Genomic DNA, 20796 nt, shown 5'->3' with positions numbered 1-20796 from the left:
TATTTTTGTGATTTCACTTTTTTTATCCACAAAACTGAATATCTGTACATGAGGTTCATTATAGTTTAAAGGAATTCCAGTTTATGTGTATTGAACTTCAGGAAGAAATTTTCAAATTAAATTTTATTGACCAATATCACATTGAATCATAGTTAAATCAATGACTAGAAAACAAATATGTCTTTTTGCTGAAAATTTGCATATGAGTATTCTTTTCATGATGTCACAAATATCAGACATTTTTATCTACCACAAATATTCCATGAAAATAGGTAAATTTCCATTCTATTTCATCTAGTTATCAAACTCACACAAAGATCAGCAGAATTTTGAGTTCATTTGATTAACTGATTTGCATCCCATATTACTTTTTAACACTATGAAGTAATATTGGTTTGGGTTATTTATCACGGTTAAATAGGAATTAGAATAATATTAAAGAAGTGATGGTTACAGTAAAACAATTATCAACAATGTCACAGTTAAAGAGTAATAAACAAACCTCATGATGTCTCCATAATGATTTTCTGTGTGATACTGTAAACAATGTTATTCCAACCTATAAATATAATACACATATAATTATGATAACAGGTATCACACATGTTAACATGTTAAATTTCAATACCAAGTAACATCAGAGTACCATGAATTCATCATTATTCATTGAATAACTATTTTTAGATTAAGTGGGTAATAAATTTAAATGGTTAGCTAATTACAAATTTTCTATCAGCATGATAAGCTTGTATGTCAATTTTGGAATTTTGGAATAAAATGCTTCGCTGGGGCGCAGCTTGATACGACCGCAGAGGTCGAACCCTGAACAGTTGGGGCAAGTATGGACACAACATTCAAGCTTGATACAGCTCTGAATTTGGATTGTTATCAAATATTTGACACAGCATAGGATTCTGACACAGAAAGAATGTGGTCTAAGAACTTGAATTTTTTTAATTTACCTATTATGGTCCAATGTCCAAAATCAAAATACATGGTTAGATTCAGCATATCAAAGAACCCCATATTTTCAATTTTTGTTGAAATCAAACAAAGTTTAATTTTGGACCCCAACTTGGACAAACTTGAAAACTGGGCCCATAATCAAAAATCTAAACACATGTTCAGATTCAGCATATCAAAGAACCCCAATAATTCAATTTTTGCTAAAATCAAACTAAGTTTAATTTTGGACCCTTTGGATCTTAATGTAGACCAATTTAAAAAACGGGACTTAAAATTAAAAATCTAAATACATGGTTAGATTTGGAATATCAAAGAACCCCAATAATTCAATTTTTGATGAAATCAAACAAAGTTTAATTTTGGACCCTTTTGACCTCAATATGAACCAATTTGATAGCGGGGCCCACAAATAAAAAATCTAAGTTCATGGTTAGATTCAGCATATCAAAGAACCCTATATATTCAATATTTGTTGAAATCAAAAAAAGTTTAATTTTGGACCACAACTTGGACCAACTTGAAAACTGGGCCCATAATCAAAAATCTAAACACATGTTTAGATTTAGCATATCAAAGAACCCTAAGAATTCAATTTTTGTTAAAATCAAACTAAGTTTAATTTTGGACCCTTTGGACCTCAATGAAGACCAATTTTTAAAAATGGGACCCAAATTAAAAATCTAAAAACACGGTTAGATTTGGCATATCAAAGAACCCCAATAATTCAATTTTTGATGAAATCAAACAAAGTTTAATTTTAGACCCTTTTGACCTCAATATGAACCAATTTGATAGCGGGGCCCACAAATAAAAAATCTAAATACATGGTTAGATTCAGCATATCAAAGAACCTCATATATTCAATTTTTGTTGAAATCAAACAAAGTTTAATTTTGGACCCCAATTTGGACCAACTTGAAAACTGGGCCCATAATCAAAAATCTAAATACATGTTTAGATTCAGCATATCAAAGAACCCCATATATTCAATTTTTGTTGATCTCAAACAAAGTTTAAATACTGGACCCTATCTTGGACCAACTTGAAAACTGGGCCCATAATCAAAAATCTAAAGACATGTTTAGATTTAGCATATCAAAGAACCCCAAGAATTCAATTTTTGTTAAAATCAAATTAAGTTTAATTTTGGACCCTTTGGACCTCAATGAAGACCAATTTTAAAAAATGGGACCCAAATTAAAAATCTAAAAACACGGTTAGATTTGGCATATCAAAGAACCCCAATAATTCAATTTTTGATGAAATCAAACAAAGTTTAATTTTAGACCCTTTTGACCTCAATATGAACCAATTTGATAGCGGGGCCCACAAATAAAAAATCTAAATACATGGTTAGATTCAGCATATCAAAGAACCTCATATATTCAATTTTTGTTGAAATCAAACAAAGTTTAATTTTGGACCCCAATTTGGACCAACTTGAAAACTGGGCCCATAATCAAAAATCTAAATACATGTTTAGATTCAGCATATCAAAGAACCCCATATATTCAATTTTTGTTGATCTCAAACAAAGTTTAAATACTGGACCCTATCTTGGACCAACTTGAAAACTGGGCCCATAATCAAAAATCTAAACACATGTTTAGATTCAGCATATCAAAGAACCCCAAGAATTCAATTTTTGTTAAAATCAAACTAAGTTTAATTTTGGACCCTTTGGACCTTAATGTAGACCAATTTAAAAAACAGGACCCAAAATTAAAAATCTAAATACACGGTTAGATTTGGAATATCAAAGAACCCCAATAATTCAATTTTAGATGAAATCAAACAAAGTTTAATTTTGGACCCTTTTGACCTCAATATGAACCAATTTGATAACGGGGTCCACAAATAAAAAATCTAAATACATGGTTAGATTCAGCATATCAAAGAACCCCATATATTCAATTTTTGTTGAAATCAAACAAAGTTTAATTTTGGACCCCAATTTGGACCAACTTGAAAACTGGGCCAAAAATCAAAAATCTAAATACATGTTTAGATTCAGCATATCAAAGAACCTCATATATTCAATTTTTGCTAAAATCAAACAAAGTTTAATTTTGGACCCTTTGGACCTTAATGTAGACCAATTTGAAAACTGGACCCAAAATTAAAAATCTAAATACACTGTTAGATTTGGCATAACAAATAAATAAATGTGATCAAAGATTTTACAAATCTAATGCGCCATACTGTGCAATTAAAGATTACTTCTTGAAATTTTTCAATATTTCAAATTTGAAAAAAAAATAATATTTGAAGAATAATTCTTTTTAATTTCTGAAATCTGAAATGAGAAAAAATTGACCCCCCACAATTTCTTTTTACCCCCCCCCCCCCCCCCCCCTTTTTTTCCCCAAAAAAATTCTTTCCCTCAAGATATGGTCATAATCTCAATTCAAATTTCCAATGGAGTTGGCAACCATAATTACCCATTTAAATTTACCATAGTGCTAACTTAATCTATTTTATAATAGAATTAAAAATATAGTGTCAAATCTTTCATATGGATTTTTTTGTAAAAAAAAAAAGATGCAACATTTGCAGATATTTTTACTGGTCTTCCTTTATAAATATGTATCTCTTTAAACATAATTTAAAAGCAGTGTAAGGGAAGTAACCAAAACATTGTATTTGGATTACCTCCCTTACACTGTTTTAAATTATCTTTATTGTTCATTAACCATTACTTTATACATAATTTAAAAGCAGTGTAAGGGAGATAATTTCAATGATGTATTTGATTTATCTCCCTTACACTGCTTTAAATTATGTTTTGTACTAAAGTATTTGTCCATTAACCAGGACAACCTTGTTTTTCCCCCTTTTTTGCCCCTAATTCCTAAACGGTTTGAGCCATAACCCCCCAAAGCAAATCCTAACCATCCCTTTGTGGTATGGAAACTTGTAGTATAATTTCAGAGAGATCCATACACCGTTCCACAGTTATTGTCTGGAAACTAGAAAATGCTTATTTTTGGCCCCTTTTTGGCCCCTAATTCCTTAACTGTTGGTACCATAACCCCCAAAATCAATCCCAACCTTCCTTTTGTGGTATTTAACCTTATGGTCAAATTTCAAAAAGATCCATTCACTTAAACTAAAGTTAGAGTGCGAAAACCAATGTGTCTTCGGACGACGACGACGACGCCAACGTCATACCAATTTACGACCACAAAATTTTTTTGCGGTCGTATAAAAATACGGTTAGATTTGGCATATCAAAGAACCCCAATAATTCAATTTTTGATGAAATCAAACAAAGTTTAATTTTGGACCCTTTTGACCTCAATATGAACCAATTTGATAGCGGGGCCTACAAATAAAAAATCTAAATACATGGTTAGATTCAGCATATCAAAGAACCTCATATATTCAATTTTTGTTGAAATCAAACAAAGTTTAATTTTGGACCCCAATTTGGACCAACTTGAAAACTGGGCCCATAATCAAAAATCTAAATACATGTTTAGATTCAGCATATCAAAGAACCCCATATATTCAATTTTTGTTGAAATCAGACAAAGTTTAAATACTGGACCCTATCTTGGACCAACTTGAAAACTGGGCCCATAATCAAAAATCTAAACACATGTTTAGATTTAGCATATCAAAAAACCCCAAGAATTCAATTTTTGTTAAAATCAAACTAAGTTTAATTTTGGACCCTTTGGACCTTAATGTAGACCAATTTAAAAAACAGGACCCAAAATTAAAAATCTAAATACACGGTTAGATTTGGAATATCAAAGAGCCCCAATAATTCAATTTTAGATGAAATCAAACAAAGTTTAATTTTGGACCCTTTTGACCTCAATATGAACCAATTTGATAGCGGGGCCTACAAATAAAAAATCTAAATACATGGTTAGATTCAGCATATCAAAGAACCTCATATATTCAATTTTTGTTGAAATCAAACAAAGTTTAATTTTGGACCCCAATTTGGACCAACTTGAAAACTGGGCCCATAATCAAAAATCTAAATACATGTTTATATTCAGCATATCAAAGAACCCCATATATTCAATTTTTGTTGAAATCAGACAAAGTTTAAATACTGGACCCTATCTTGGACCAACTTGAAAACTGGGCCCATAATCAAAAATCTAAACACATGTTTAGATTCAGCATATCAAAAAACCCCAAGAATTCAATTTTTGTCAAAATCAAACTAAGTTTAATTTTGGACCCTTTGGACCTTAATGTAGACCAATTTAAAAAACAGGACCCAAAATTAAAAATCTAAATACACGGTTAGATTTGGAATATCAAAGAGCCCCAATAATTCAATTTTAGATGAAATCAAACAAAGTTTAATTTTGGACCCTTTTGACCTCAATATGAACCAATTTGATAACGGGGTCCACAAATAAAAAATCTAAATACATGGTTAGATTCAGCATATCAAAGAACCCCATATATCTAATTTTTGTTGAAATCAAACAAAGTTTAATTTTGGACCCCAATTTGGACCAACTTGAAAACTGGGCCAAAAATCAAAAATCTAAATACATGTTTAGATTCAGCATATCAAAGAACCTCATATATTCAATTTTTGCTAAAATCAAACAAAGTTTAATTTTGGACCCTTTGGACCTTAATGTAGACTATTTTGAAAACTGGACCCAAAATTAAAAATCTAAATACACTGTTAGATTTGGCATAACAAATAAATAAATGTGATCAAAGATTTTACAAATCTAATGCGCCATACTGTGCAATTAAAGATTACTTCTTGAAATTTTTCAATATTTGAAATTTGAAAAAAAAATAATATTTGAAGAATAATTCTTTTTAATTTCTGAAATCTGAAATGAGAAAAAATTGACACCCCACAATTTCTTTTTATCCCCCCCCCCCCCTTTTTTCCCCAAAAAAATTCTTTCCCTCAAGATATGGTCATAATCTCAATTCAAATTTCCAATGGAGTTGGCAACCATGATTACCCATTTAAATTTACCATAGTGCTAACTTAATCTATTTTATAATAGAATTAAAAATATAGTGTCAAATCTTTCATAATGATTTTTTTGAAAAAAAAAAAGATGCAACATTTGCAGATATTTTTACTGGTCTTCCTTTATAAATATGCATTTCTTTAAACATAATTTAAAAGCAGTGTAAGGGAAGTAACCAAAACGTTGTATTTGGATTACCTCCCTTACACTGTTTTAAATTATCTTTATTGTTCATTTACCATTACTTTATACATAATTTAAAAGCAGTGTAAGGGAGATAATTTCAATGATGTATTTGATTTATCTCCCTTACACTGCTTTAAATTATGTTTTGTACTAAAGTATTTGTCCATTAACCAGGACAACCTTGTTTTTCCCCCTTTTTTGTCCCTAATTCCTAAACGGTTTGAGCCATAACCCCCCAAAGCAAATCCTAACCATCCCTTTGTGGTATGGAAACTTGTAGTATAATTTCAGAGAGATCCATACACCGTTCCACAGTTATTGTCTGGAAACTAGAAAATGCTTATTTTTGGCCCCTTTTTGGCCCCTAATTCCTTAACTGTTGGTACCATAACCCCCAAAATCAATCCCAACCTTCCTTTTGTGGTATTTAACCTTATGGTCAAATTTCAAAAAGATCCATTCACTTAAACTAAAGTTAGAGTGCGAAAACTAATGTGTCTTCGGACGATGACGACGACGACGCCAACGTCATACCAATATAATATACGAGCACAAAATTTTTTTGCGGTCGTATAAAAACCACAAGTCCAATTTGTCCTCACTTCATGTTAATTGGTAACTACTTCTTATCTCCCTTTGTACAATGAAGTGCATTATTAATGTAAATGAAACAGTCTTCCTCATGGTTGATGGTTAAAATGTATCTGTTTATGGAGTCTTATAAAAATAGCTTATTCAATTTAAAGGAATTTTGTTAGAAATGAAAAAAAAATCATTTGTAGGAATTTAATGAGAAAACTACAAAAGAATATTAAAGTAATCTGTCATTCTTTTTTCAAATGCTATCTTTAATCAATGATGTTGACAGTTTAATTATTCTTCTACTTATTGGTTTTAATGTCTCTTTAATATCTCTCTCTTAGATCATTGATTGTGTTATTGTCTGTTTAAATCCTTCTGGGATCTTTGACTATGCTGGTGTACTGAAAATTATTAATTTAACTGACTTTATAATACATATTGCTAGTTCAAACTGAAATCTAACAAATGTCAATGTAAATGCATTGCATCAGGTAGAATTGAAGACCTCTATCTCTAAAATAAATTACTAACCTCTCTGCAATACTGATAAATAAAACCTTCTACATCCACACTGACTGCACTAGTACATTCATCTAGGATGGCAAACTGTGGCTTATGGTAAAGTAATCTGGCCATCTACAACAAGCAAAGATACTTTTTCAGCATTGTGAACAAATACAATACACTATGATTTATATTCTATAATTAAAAGTGATAATTTACACAAATTATCAAAACTCCAACTCATGTAAGCCTTCTAAATATGTTCAATAACTTTATAATAAAACTAGATGTGTCGGAATGACATGAATGGCCCTGATTGCAGAACAAGCTCAAAGCCATTGTTAGGTTGAGCAGAACCAAACAAACGTAAACTTGATCTGTAACTCATCATAGTAGACTCACATACTAAAAATCAGCTAAACATGTGAAGGCTTTTAGAAGGAAAGTCTGTATAACTGTTTGTTCTGGAATGTCAGATAAAGGTAAAATAATATGCTGGTGGGATGAATGAATATTTTTATTAGCAAAGTTCTGGGTCATTCTCCATTTAACATTCCTCTACTATTGTCTATGATGCGAAATCAAAAATTTCATTAATACTTATTTGTTAATTATCATTATATAAAAATAAACACAATGAATAATAAATCCCCAACGTCTGTACTTACTGCAACTCTTTGTTTCTCTCCACCACTCAACACATCCATCCAATCCTGTAAATACATCAACTCATTAAAAACCTTATATATGTGGAATAAGTTCGTAAACTCATTAAAAAACTTTAAACGTGGAATGAGTACTCAAACTCATAAAAAACTTTAAATGTGGAACAAGTACTCAAACTTATTAAAAACTTCATACATGTGGAACAAGTACTCAAACTCATTAAAAACTTTAAATGTGGAATGAGTATTCAAACTAGTTAAAAAAAATTCTAAACAATATAGATAAGAAAGCTGTGTTACAGACTACTAGTTGCACAAGAAAGTTTTATTTGAAAAGCAAAACATTTCACAACATTGTGCATTTTTTTAATAAGAAATTCATGATAGAAAATCCCCTCATGCACTTAAAACAATGAAAAGCAAAAGAACAACACTTATCAATAAATCTGTCAAAACTTACTTGAACAGAATCCCAGCCCCCTTCTCTTTCCAGTTAAAACTTACTTGAACAGAATCCCAGCCCCCTTCTCTTTCCAGTCAAAACTTACTTGAACAGAATCCCAGCCCCCTTCTCTTTCCAGTCAAAACTTACTTGAACAGAATCCCAGCCCCCTTCTCTTTCCAGTTAAAACTTACTTGAACAGAATCCCAGCCCCCTTCTCTTTCCAGTCAAAACTTACTTGAACAGAATCCCAGCCCCCTTCTCTTTCCAGTCAAAACTTACTTGAACAGAATCCCAGTCTCCTTCTCTTTCCAGTCAAAACTTACTTGAACAGAATCCCAGCCCCCTTCTCTTTCCAGTCAAAACTTACTTGAACAGAATCCCAGCCCCCTTCTCTTTCCAGTCAAAACTTACTTGAACAGAATCCCAGTCTCCTTCTCTTTCCAGTCAAAACTTACTTGAACAGAATCCCAGCCCCCTTCTCTTTCCAGTCAAAACTTACTTGAACAGAATCCCAGCCCCCTTCTCTTTCCAGTCAAAACTTACTTGAACAGAATCCCAGCCCCCTTCTCTTTCCAGTCAAAACTTACTTGAACAGAATCCCAGTCTCCTTCTCTTTCCAGTCAAAACTTACTTGAACAGAATCCCAGCCCCCTTCTCTTTCCAGTCAAAACTTACTTGAACAGAATCCCAGTCTCCTTCTCTTTCCAGTCAAAACTTACTTGAACAGAATCCCAGCCCCCTTCTCTTTCCAGTCAAAACTTACTTGAACAGAATCCCAGCCCCCTTCTCTTTCCAGTCAAAACTTACTTGAACAGAATCCCAGTCTCCTTCTCTTTCCAGTCAAAACTTACTTGAACAGAATCCCAGCCCCTTCTCTTTCCAGTCAAAACTTACTTGAACAGAATCCCAGCCCCCTTCTCTTTCCAGTCAAAACTTACTTGAACAGAATCCCAGCCCCCTTCTCTTTCCAGTCAAAACTTACTTGAACAGAATCCCAGCCCCCTTCTCTTTCAAGTCAAAACTTACTTGAACAGAATCCCAGCCCCCTTCTCTTTCAAGTCAAAACTTACTTGAACAGAATCCCAGCCCCCTTCTCTTTCCAGTCAAAACTTATTTGAAATTCATGATAGAAAATCCCCTCATGCACTTAAAACAATGAAAAGCAAAAGAACAACACTTATCAATAAATCTGTCAAAACTTACTTGAACAGAATCCCAGCCCCCTTCTCTTTCAAGTCAAAACTTACTTGAACAGAATCCCAGCCCCCTTCTCTTTCCAGGATGTACTCCAGCTGTACCTATAATGTAAAAATTTAAAATTAATTACAAAAACCTTCTACATATAAATAATAATTAATCATTCATCAATCTTTATATTCTGAAAGAAATATAAGACTTTGTACACAAATCCACAATTCCATCTATAACACTTTCCAAGGCATGACTTCCATTAATAATTTAAGAAGCAATTCTCTATCACGGAAATCAATATTGTATCAAAGTAAGAGATATACAGTCAATACCCATTCATTGCTGTTTACTTTTTTTTAAATTGAAATCATCTCTTTTGTCATAAAGTTAAGTTCTCAACAAAATCTTAATGTCATTTTTTTGCTATTTATAAAGATGTAAGTCAAGATATTAAGCTGTCATAAAACTAAACCTGTAGTATCCTATATTTCTTATTCAAAGGAATATTTATAGAGAATTCAACTATAAGAAATATTTAAGGCCTGACCAAACAACAGATTAATTCACAAATGTTTAAGGCCTGACCGAACAACACATTAATTCACAAAAGTTTAAGGCCTTACCAAACAACACAATAATTCACAAAAGTTTAAGGCCTTACTGAACAACACATTAATTTCACAAATGTTTAAGGCAAACAGAACAACACATTAATTCACAATTGTTCACAGGTTTTAAGTTATCAGTGTTGTTTGGTCACATGTTGAATAACAACATCAACAAATCTTGACAACCCCTTTTTTGAATGCAAAATTATCGATTCTATTTAAGTGGGAATTGTCGTATTTCATTGTAACCAATGTAAAAGAATGTCCCCCATCTAAATAACCAGCATTATTCAGAGAGAGCATTTTTTTTTCAATTAAAGAATACCTTTTTAAGAATATCTTCTAACTGAACATCTCTTATTCCTTTCTTTAATTGGTTGTCTCTGCTATCAGGATATATTACTTGATCTCTCAATGTACCCACAGTCATATACGGTCTCTGTAGAAAAAACAAACTGTTCAGGTAAGATATATATATAAGAAAAAAATTTGTAAGGGTTCCGCGGAACCCAGTGTCTCGCCTACTTTTGCTGTTAATCGCAGGCTCAACAAAAATGAGATGAGGAAAACATTTAATAAAAATATTCCTCTCCATACAATTTTTTTATTGTAAAAAACTTCTGTCCAAGTTTGGTTAAAATCCAGGATAGTTTATGAATCTAAAAAATGTTTTAAATAATTTAACTGCAGACTGTATGTAATGTTAACTCGAAGAAAAACTAAGTCCATTTACAAGTAAAATATGGATAAACAAGTACAAAATTTTAATAAAAATTTCCTTCTAGATACCAGCTTTTGATCATAAACAAACTTCAGTCCATGTTTGGTACAAATCCAGGAGAGTTTAAGAAAGTTATTAAAATTTTAAAAACTTTAACCACAGAGTGAATGTAATGTTTCCTGGCAGAGAAACTAAGTCCACTTATAAGTAAAATACGGAAAACAGGATTTTTTTTTTTTAAATTTACTTCTGGATACTATCTTATGATCATAAACAAGCTTCTGTCCAAGTTTGGTACAAATCCAGGATAGTTTGAGAAAGTTATTAAAATTTTAAAAACTTTAACCACAGAGTGAATGTAATGTTTCCTGGCAGAAAAACTAAGTCCATTTATAAGTAAAATACGGAAAAACAGGAATTTTTTTTTTACAAAATTTACTTCTGGATACTATCTTATGATCATAAACAAGCTTTTGTCCAAATTTGGTAGAAATCCAGGATAGTTTAAGAAAGTTATTAAAATTTCAAAAACTTTAACCACAGAGTGAATATTTGTGGACGCCGCCGACGGAATGTAGGATCGCTATGTCTCGCTTTTTAGACAAAAGTCGAAGGCTCGACAAAAACCAACTGAAATTCAACTTCAACATGATGCTATTAATAAATTTACAATGAAAGTCATACATACCAATCATATATTTAACATGTCTGCTATGCAAGAGTTTTTAAGTCAATGAACCATGACAGGTGTTGGACCCATACAATATCCATGGAAATGAGATGTGCCAATACAAAAACAACTTATGGAGACGGGTTTTCTTAACTTAATCTATCATGTGGAGCAGGATCTGCTTACCCTTCCGTAGCACCTGAGATCACCCCCAGTTTTTGGTGGGGTTCGTGTTGCTTAGTCTTTAGTTTTCTGTGTTGTGTCTTGTGTACTATTATTTGTCTGTTTATCTTTTTCTTTTTTAGCCATGGCGTTGTCAGTTTATTTTCGATCTATGAGTTTGACTGTCCCTTTGGTATCTTTTGCCCCTCTTCTATCATTGATACTGTTGCGTTTTTCTTTATTTCTAATTAAAGCATTACATTAGTTTCTGAGTTTTCAGTCACAATGATTGAGCGAGCAAGGATATACAGTATCCATGCAAATGAGATGTTCAAATACTATTACAACTGTATATCATGGACTGACAGTTAGTAGTTCCCCTTTCACTGACCTAAATCACAAACTTACATGAAACAACTAAGCAAAAGTTTTAAAATCAATTAACCATGACTATCTAGGCAGGACCATATAATATCACTGGAAATAAGATGTGCTAATACATTTAGGAGCAATAACTCATAAAATTCGTAAGGGTTTCGCGGAACCCAGTGTCTCGCCTACTTTTTCTGTTAATCGCAGGCTCAACAAAAATGAGGAAGTAAATCAGTAAAAATATTCCTCTTGATACTATCTTTTGATTGTAAGAAGCTTCTGTCCAAGTTTGGTAAAAATCCAGGATAGTTTATGAATCTAATAAATGTTTAAAAACTTTAACTGCAGACTGAATGTAATGTTAACTGGAAGAAAACAAAATTTCCTTCTAGATACTAGCATTTGATCATAAACAAGCTTCTGTCCAAGTTTGGTACAAATCCAAAATAGCATAAGAAAGTTATTAAAATTTTAAAAACTTTAACCACAGAGTGAATGTGTTGTTTCCTGGCAGAAAATCTAAGTCCATTTAAAAGTAAAATATTGAAAAAAATGGATTTATTTTTTTACAAAATTTCCTTCTAGATACTAGCTTTTGATCATAAACAAGCTTCTGTCCAAGTTTGGTACAAATCCAAAATAGTATAAGAAAGTTATTAAAATTTTAAAAACTTTAACCACAGAGTGAATGTGTTGTTTCCTGGCAGAAAATCTAAGTCCATTTAAAAGTAAAATAAGGAAAAAATGGATTTATTTTTTTACAAAATTTACTTCTGGATACTATCTTATGATCATAAACAAGCTTCTGTCCAAGTTTGGTAGAAATCCAAAATAGCATAAGAAAGTTATTAAAATTTTAAAAACTTTAACCACAGAGTGAATGTGTTGTTTCCTGGCAGAAAATCTAAGTCCATTTAAAAGTAAAATATGGAAAAAATGGATTTATTTTTTTACAAAATTTCCTTCTAGATACTAGCTTTTGATCATAAACAAGCTTCTGTCCAAGTTTGGTACAAATCCAAAATAGTATAAGAAAGTTATTAAAATTTTAAAAACTTTAACCACAGAGTGAATGTGTTGTTTCCTGGCAGAAAATCTAAGTCCATTGAAAAGTAAAATAAGGAAAAAATGGATTTATTTTTTTACAAAATTTACTTCTGGATACTATCTTATGATCATAAACAAGCTTCTGTCCAAGTTTGGTAGAAATCCAGGATAGTTTAAGAAAGTTATTAAAATTTCAAAAACTTTAACCACAGAGTGAATATTTGTGGACGCCGCAGACGACAACGCCGACGGAATGTAGGATCGCTATGTCTCGCTTTTTCGACTAAAGTCGAAGGCTCGACAAAATATGATTTTCTGACAATTTTTTTATAAAATGGACATGTTGATTGGCAGGCGAGATTATAGGAAATTCTTTAGTAGAGTTAACTGATGACACAACAGGCTGTGGATAGACGATGGAGGTTAAAGATGGACAACTGACACCAAGTGAATGGTAAAACATAAACAAAGTTGCCAAAGTTTACCTAGTACGAGAACAAAAAAATAAATTGACTTACCTGAGGAACATAAAATAATTTCCCTTTTTCTGGCTTTGTCATTGTGCCACCAAATAATGGCCATAACTACAATAGAAATATTCTGAGAGTGATGATAATAAATTGGTTTTTAATGTCTAGTGGCAAATAAAACATATATGTATATCAATACTAGAAAATGTTATTGATATAAATATAACCCCTGCATTTAACAAGACCAACACACAGAGACAGATAATCAGATTGTTAATATGCTTGTTCACAAGGTATCAGTTTTTACATAAGACATATCATCCTACCAAGACAGGACACATTGTTTTGACTCAGAGCTGACCCTAGTCTAAATAATTATGAAAGCCTTTTCAAATTTGCTGTGATGTTGTCGGCAGTCGTCACATCAAAAAAATTGAAATGGCCTTTCACCACATCATAATTATTTGGACTTTAAGCTGAATCTCGAGTCTTTGCTCTCTCTGTTAAATGTTGTATCTGCCTTGTGTAAATACCAATTTTTTATTTTTGGTTTGACCTAACATGGGATAAAACCCGTCATCACCACCATATGCATTGAAGGCAAAAATCTAAACACAAGACAAGTAAGTTGGTGAGGATGAATAACATGAACCATACCAACTTAAATGAGCTGCATTTCTGCATTAATGATTTTATATTGATGAATTTCATGTAGCTGCAATTGTTAACAAAATAGCAATGATTTGAAGTAGTCCTATTATAAACTTGAAGATCAATTACCCTAGAATAAGAGGATACATGTGACATCAAACTGTGACAATTGTACCACATTAAATGTTTATAAATATTATACAGCAAAATTGACATAGATTTTCTGAAGTAAAAAATTTAAATCCCTGCATTATAAAATGTCTGGTAACATGATTATTGACCTATGTCATATAAACTTGGTCAGGTATGGTATTTTAAAAATATCTATTGATTACCTTGATCAGGATTCAACATGTTCTTATTAACTTCCTAGTGGGCTGATTTTTATGTGAAACATTTTAATTGCCTGCACACAATGGAAGTTATATTCAAATAAGGTGATTTAATATACAGAACAGATTGATTTTTTTAAACAGGTATGGCGATCTTATATTAAGATATTTCACATATACATGGAAAAATACTAAACAATTTCTTAAGAAATTTGTATCATACAAATTGCCCTTTCAACTTCAATAACCTCTAAAGGATGTAACTTGAAAATTACAAATCCATTTCTAATTTTTCTAAAATTCAAATTAAAACTTGTTTCAAAGTTGAGTGTAAACAAAATGAGAAACACGAAATCATCTTGTTTTAAAAGATTTTGGCCAAAAAGTCAAGCAAAGATTTTGAGATAAAATTAAACAATTGTTTGCCTATCTGTGTCCAAATCATGAACAATGTTGTCTTGTTTTTGTATTTTAAATGAGATTACAGTATAGCAATTATTCTACAATTTAGAAACCATTTTTCACCTAAAAAGCAGAAAGATTTGAAGTTGACAATGATCATTTGGTAAACAAAAAGACATCTGAGGGCCCTCTGTAGTGCATTTCCTATAGATTGAACCTGTAAGACCACCTGTCTTATGAAACCTCTTTTTGGTCCCCCTTAAGTGGTCTCTTAAAAAAGTTTCACTGCAAATAGAAAAAACCGATATTGATACTTTTTTATAAAGGAACACAAACCAAGAACAGAAATTTTCCGTTTTTAAAGGGCACAACCTTAGAATGGTTAAAGTGAAGCCACTAAAATTCAAACTTGATCTGTGTTATATGGTAATAAGCATTGTGTATAAGTTTCATAACATTTGGTTGAGGCAAACTAAAGTTAAGAGAACGGAAACCAACTTTTGGGATGTATGTACGTTCTTACATACAGACGAACAAGGGTAAAACTTAATTCCCTTTCCGCTTCTGCAGGGGGCATAAAAATTAATTAAAATATGTTTTTCAATAATGAATATTTTCCTGATAAATGGAATAAGATGTGAACAATTACAGTATATTTTATTGAAAACCATTATATCAAACCATAGTCAAGATAACTATATTACTTGCTGATTTAACTAGAAACTGCATTGACAAGATAAGGGAGCCGATTTGACCAAGTGACAATTTAACAAGGTGCAATTATGACTAGAATTAAAAATTCCCTATACAATCTTATATTTGACAAGATGATCCAGTCCAACCAAACATTGACCTACCCATAAGTTGTACTAACTTATATCATGTGTATGTTTATGGTTAGGGCATCCATTAAACCTTTACCTTGTGGGCCTGCCCATAATTTGTACTAACTTATATCGTGTATATGTTTAGGGTCAGGCATCCAGTAATCCTATACCATGTTGACATACCCATAAGGCTTAATAACTTAAATCTTGTATATGTTTAGGGCCATGGCTTCCATTAAACCTTTACCTTTAGACTTGCCCATAAGTTGTACTAACTTATATCGTGTATATATTTAGGGTCAGTGCATCCAGTAATCCTATATACGTTGTGGACCTATCCATAAGGCTAAATAACTTATATCTTGTATATGTTTAGGGTCATGGCATTATATTAAACCTTTACCATGTAGACCTGCCCATAAGTTGTACTAACTTATATCATGTATATGTTTAGGGTCATGGCATCCATTAAACCTTTACCATGTAGACCTACCCATAAGGCAAAATAACTTATATCTTGTATATGTTTAGGGTCATAGCATCCCGTAATCCTATACCATGTGGACTTACTATGGAATGCCACAGCTGTCTTATGTGGAACTCTGATATTACTTTATGTTGTTTTATTATTACTTGATGATATTTTGTCTTTACTTAATATGGTTTTGACATTACGTAATGATGTTTTGATATAACTCAATATGGAACAGTCATTACTTAATGATATTTCGATATTACATGATATGGTTTCATATTGACTTGATATAGTTTTGTCATTACTCAATATGGTTTTGTCATTACTCGATGTGGTTTCACCATTATTTAATGTGGTTGTGTCATTAGTCAATGTGGTTTTAACATTACTTGATGTGAATGTGACTTAACGTTATGTAGTTGTTTCATTACATGATGTGGTTTTGTTATTTCGTAATGATGATTTGCCTATTCTTTATATGATTTTAACATTACGCAATGATGTTTCAAAATTTGACGATTTTACACTACATGATGTGTTTGTTCCATTATTTGATGTGTTCCTGTCATTCTTTGATGTGGTTATCCCATTACCTGATGAGGTAAAACCACGTGACCAATTCGGAAAAAAATATGTTCTTTTTTAAACAGATTTCAATATATCGTTTGTTTAATGTGCTTTGGATGGGTATCGCTATCCATTGAGTTAAAGTTCAAATTAAAGTTCGAGTGGTTGTTCAGAGTTATTTGGTATGAAAAAGGGGAACGGCGGACAATGATAAGAAAAAAAGTATTAAAAAGTTTACAGTATTTCGGACATAATTGGGATATCCCCAAACCACTTGGTCCTGTTATTTTTATCCTAAGTTCTCAATCGGAAGCAGTATTTTTGTAATAAATTTGTAAAATATTCCACGGAACCATGTGTCTCACCTGATATTGCTACTGTAAGTGTAAAAGCGTCATGTTGATCGTCTGTACATTTATCTATACATTTATCGGTAAAAACAAAATTAAAAAAAAAATGTTTTTCTGTAGATGCTTTTTCTTGAAATTGAGGAATAACTCCTATACAAGTTTTAAAACACTTCATGGAGGTTTACAAATTTATCATGTCAAAACAGTTTAATTCGGTTTTATTTAACAAAAAAACAAAACTGTATGGTTTTCAACAATGAGCAAAACCCATACCCTATAGTAAGCTGTAAAAGGTCCCGAAATGAAAAATATAAAAAACTAGAAACCTAACGATCTATAGATAGATACATAGATACTTTATTCTCTAAAAAACTAAATACAAGTTTACAGAGAAACATACAATATAAATACAGGTACAATAGTCGAGGTAAACAAATACAGTATGATATTCTAAAAGTACAAAATTATGATGGCATACATGTTTAGTAACATGTATAATGAAAGGTTAAACTCAATAGAAATAAAAAAAAAATGGAGATGTAGACGGCGACGCCACTATCGACGACGAAATATAGGTTTGTTGTGTCAATACCATAAAATAAGATTTTTCCGAATTTTTTTTAGCGTAAATGATCATTTGAACTTATACGAATATCAATATTTTATTTGTAATCAATTGAATTCCCTGATCTACCTCGCACTAATTGAAAAATAAACTTTTTGGAATATCTGTTTCACATGTGACGACGGACATGTTCCAGTGGTCGTAACCATAATACCGTCATCTTTTCCTTGAATGTAAACTACCAAATAAAACCAAATCACTGGGTTTGTACTTTCTCGAATAACACGACGGGTGCCTTTCTGGAGCATCCGAGATCACCCCGATGGATTTATATTACCAAGTCATACCGATCTATTGAATCAGCCAAATGAAACTGTTTTGTATGCCACCGCAACTGGAAGTTGGGGGGCATATTGTTTTACCCCTGTTCGTCTGTCCGTCCCATTATGGGTATATAGTTATTCCGCATAACTCCTCCTACAGTTTGAATCCTAGGAAGTTTTCTCTTTACTGTCTGTTTGTACATATATTGAAGGTGTGCATGTGGTCAGGGTTTAATGTTTATTAATATTTGCTCTTTTGGGAGATAGTTGAACTTTGTAATTTTTTGGGAAATTTACTTGCATAAGAAGAGCGTTTCCAGATAACTCCTCCTACAGTTTGAATGCTAGGAAGTTTTCACTCAGCTGGCTGTTTGTACATATATTGAAGGTGTGCATGTGGTCAGGGTTTTTATTTTTATTATCTTTTGCTCTTTTGGGAGATAATTGAACTTTTTTTTGTCATTTTTGGGGTATAAGCAGTTAAATGAGTTGAGTGCGGGGGCATCACTTTGTCTAGTTTACATTTTTTTCTCGTATTGTACTGTTACACAAATGTAACAGTCCGATGTAAGGTTAGGATTTAGCGCTCACATACATGTTAAACTCCGCCACGTGCACTTTCTTTATGTACCTGCCCCAAGTCAGGAGCATGAAGTTCAATTGTTGTCGTTGTATAAATGTGTGTCATTTTTTTTTGTAAATTGTTTATTTATAAATAAGACCATTTGTTTTTTCGTTTGAATTTTTTCACATGGTGCATGGTGGCCTTTTGTAGCTGACTATACGGTGTGTTGAAGGCTGTACGGTTGCCTATATATATGTATTTCTTACATCCACTGCATTTAAACTCTGTTGGATAGTTGTCCCATTGTCAATCACACCACATCTAGCTTTATTTCAACTTCTATGTTGCGTTTTGTATACTGTAACATTGTTTATCTTTTGTACGCATACCTGGAGCCCTCTTTTCGGAAACCCTAGCAAAAGTCCTTGTTCCGCGATAGAAAATTTAATTACGAACTCATATAAGAAAGCTCGAATTTCAACTCATAATCTTAATTAATCTAAATGAGACTTAAATTCGAATCTTACTCAAACTCTACCTCAAAAAGTGACTCAAATTTAATGTTGTAACTAAAACTTTACCTTTAAATGTGACTCAAACTCGAAGTCCAACTCGAAACTCAATGCTAACTAAAACTTTAATTCTAATAATGACTTGAATTCGAAATTGAAGACTAACTCAAAGTTTAACTCAAACAGTAACCCAACCTCTAATTCGATGGATGGCCACACTCATCCAAGGCACATACAACATGGAAATCTATCTAAAAATAGAACAGGTTTTTCCGAATTGGTCACGTGATTTTACCTCATCAAGTAATGGCATAACCACATCAAAGAATGACAGGAACACATCAAATAATGAAACAAACACATCATGTAGTGTAAAATTTTCAAATTTTGAAACATCATTACGTAATGTTAAAATCATATAAAGAATATGCAAATCATCATTACAAAATAACAAAACCACATCATGTAATGAAACAACTACATAACGTTAAGTCACATTCACATCAAGTAATGTTAAAACCACATTGATTAATGACACAACCACATTAAATAATGGTGAAACCACATCGAGTAATGACAAAACCATATTGAGTAATGACAAAACTATATCAAGTCAATACGAAACCATATCTTGTAATATCGAAATATCATTAAGTAATGACTATTCCATATTGAGTTATATCAAAACATCATTACGTAATGTCAAAACCATATTAAGTAAAGACAAAATATCATCAAGTAATAATAAAACAACATAAAGTAATATCAGAGTTCCACATAAGACAGCTGTGGCGTTCCATAACTTACCCATAAGGCTAAATAACTTATATCCGGTATATGTTTAGGGTGATGGCATCCATTAATCCTTTACCTTGTGGACCTACCCATAAGTTGTCTTAACTTATATTATGTATATGTTTAGGGTCATGGGGTCCAGTAAACCTTTACCATGTAGACCTACCCATAAGGCAAAACAACTTATATCTTGTATATGTTTAGGGTCATAGCATCCCGTAATCCTATACCGTGTGGACCTGCCCATAACTTGTACTAACTTATATCGTGTTTATGTTTGGGGTCATGGCATCCAATAATCCTATACCATGTGGACCTGCCCATAACTTGTACTAACTTATATCGTGTATATGTTTAGGGTCATGGCATCCAATAATCCCATACCATGTGGACCTACCCATAAGGCTAAATAATTTATATCTTGTATATGTTAGGGGTCATGGCATCCATTAATCCTTTTCCATGTGGACCTACCCATAAGGCTAAATAACTTATATCTTGTATATGTTTAAGGCCATGGCATCCAGTTATCCTATACCTTGTGGACCTATCCATAAGGCTAAATAACATATATCTTGTATATGTTTAGGGTCATGGCATCCAGTAATCCTATACCTTGTGGACCTACCTATAAGGCTAAGTAACTTATATCATGTACATATTTAGGGTCATGGAATCCATTAAACCTTTACCATATGGACCTGCCCATAAGGCTAAATAACTTATATCTTGTATATGTTTAGGTCATAGCATCCAATAAATCTTTACCTTGTGGACCTGCACATAACTTGTACTAACTAATATCATGTATATGTTTAGGTCATGGCATCCATTAATCCTATACCATGTGGATCTGCCCATAAGACAAAATAA

At 32.1% G+C, this 20796-nt stretch overlaps 1 protein-coding gene and 1 long non-coding RNA gene across 3 annotated transcripts in view; both read right to left on the bottom strand.

Annotated features, from left to right (window-relative positions):
• The window catches only part of LOC127737600 (ATP-binding cassette sub-family D member 3-like), a 125089-nt gene that overhangs the window by 57218 nt on the left and 47075 nt on the right, over positions 1-20796 (bottom strand). For both annotated transcript variants that reach the window (XM_052248439.1, XM_052248448.1), the window contains exons 21-26: positions 13608-13673; positions 10443-10556; positions 9566-9616; positions 7877-7921; positions 7236-7340; positions 503-559 (exon numbers count right to left, since the gene is read on the bottom strand). In XM_052248439.1, the coding sequence (XP_052104399.1) occupies positions 503-559; positions 7236-7340; positions 7877-7921; positions 9566-9616; positions 10443-10556; positions 13608-13673 (438 nt within the window). The remainder of the gene's footprint in view (positions 1-502; positions 560-7235; positions 7341-7876; positions 7922-9565; positions 9617-10442; positions 10557-13607; positions 13674-20796) is intronic.
• LOC127737624 (uncharacterized) lies at positions 774-6643 on the bottom strand. Its single transcript, XR_007999720.1, has 3 exons — positions 4263-6643; positions 2128-2788; positions 774-1602 (listed from the first exon to the last, which is right to left on the bottom strand). It is a non-coding gene; the product is annotated as an uncharacterized LOC127737624 (long non-coding RNA).

The sequence above is a fragment of the Mytilus californianus genome, unplaced genomic scaffold (genome assembly GCF_021869535.1).
Source record: "Mytilus californianus isolate M0D057914Y unplaced genomic scaffold, xbMytCali1.0.p SCAF_1, whole genome shotgun sequence".
Taxonomy (NCBI): Eukaryota; Metazoa; Mollusca; class Bivalvia; order Mytilida; family Mytilidae; genus Mytilus; species Mytilus californianus.
Note: the sequence above shows the minus strand (reverse complement) of the source record. Positions and strands in the feature narration are given on the sequence as shown.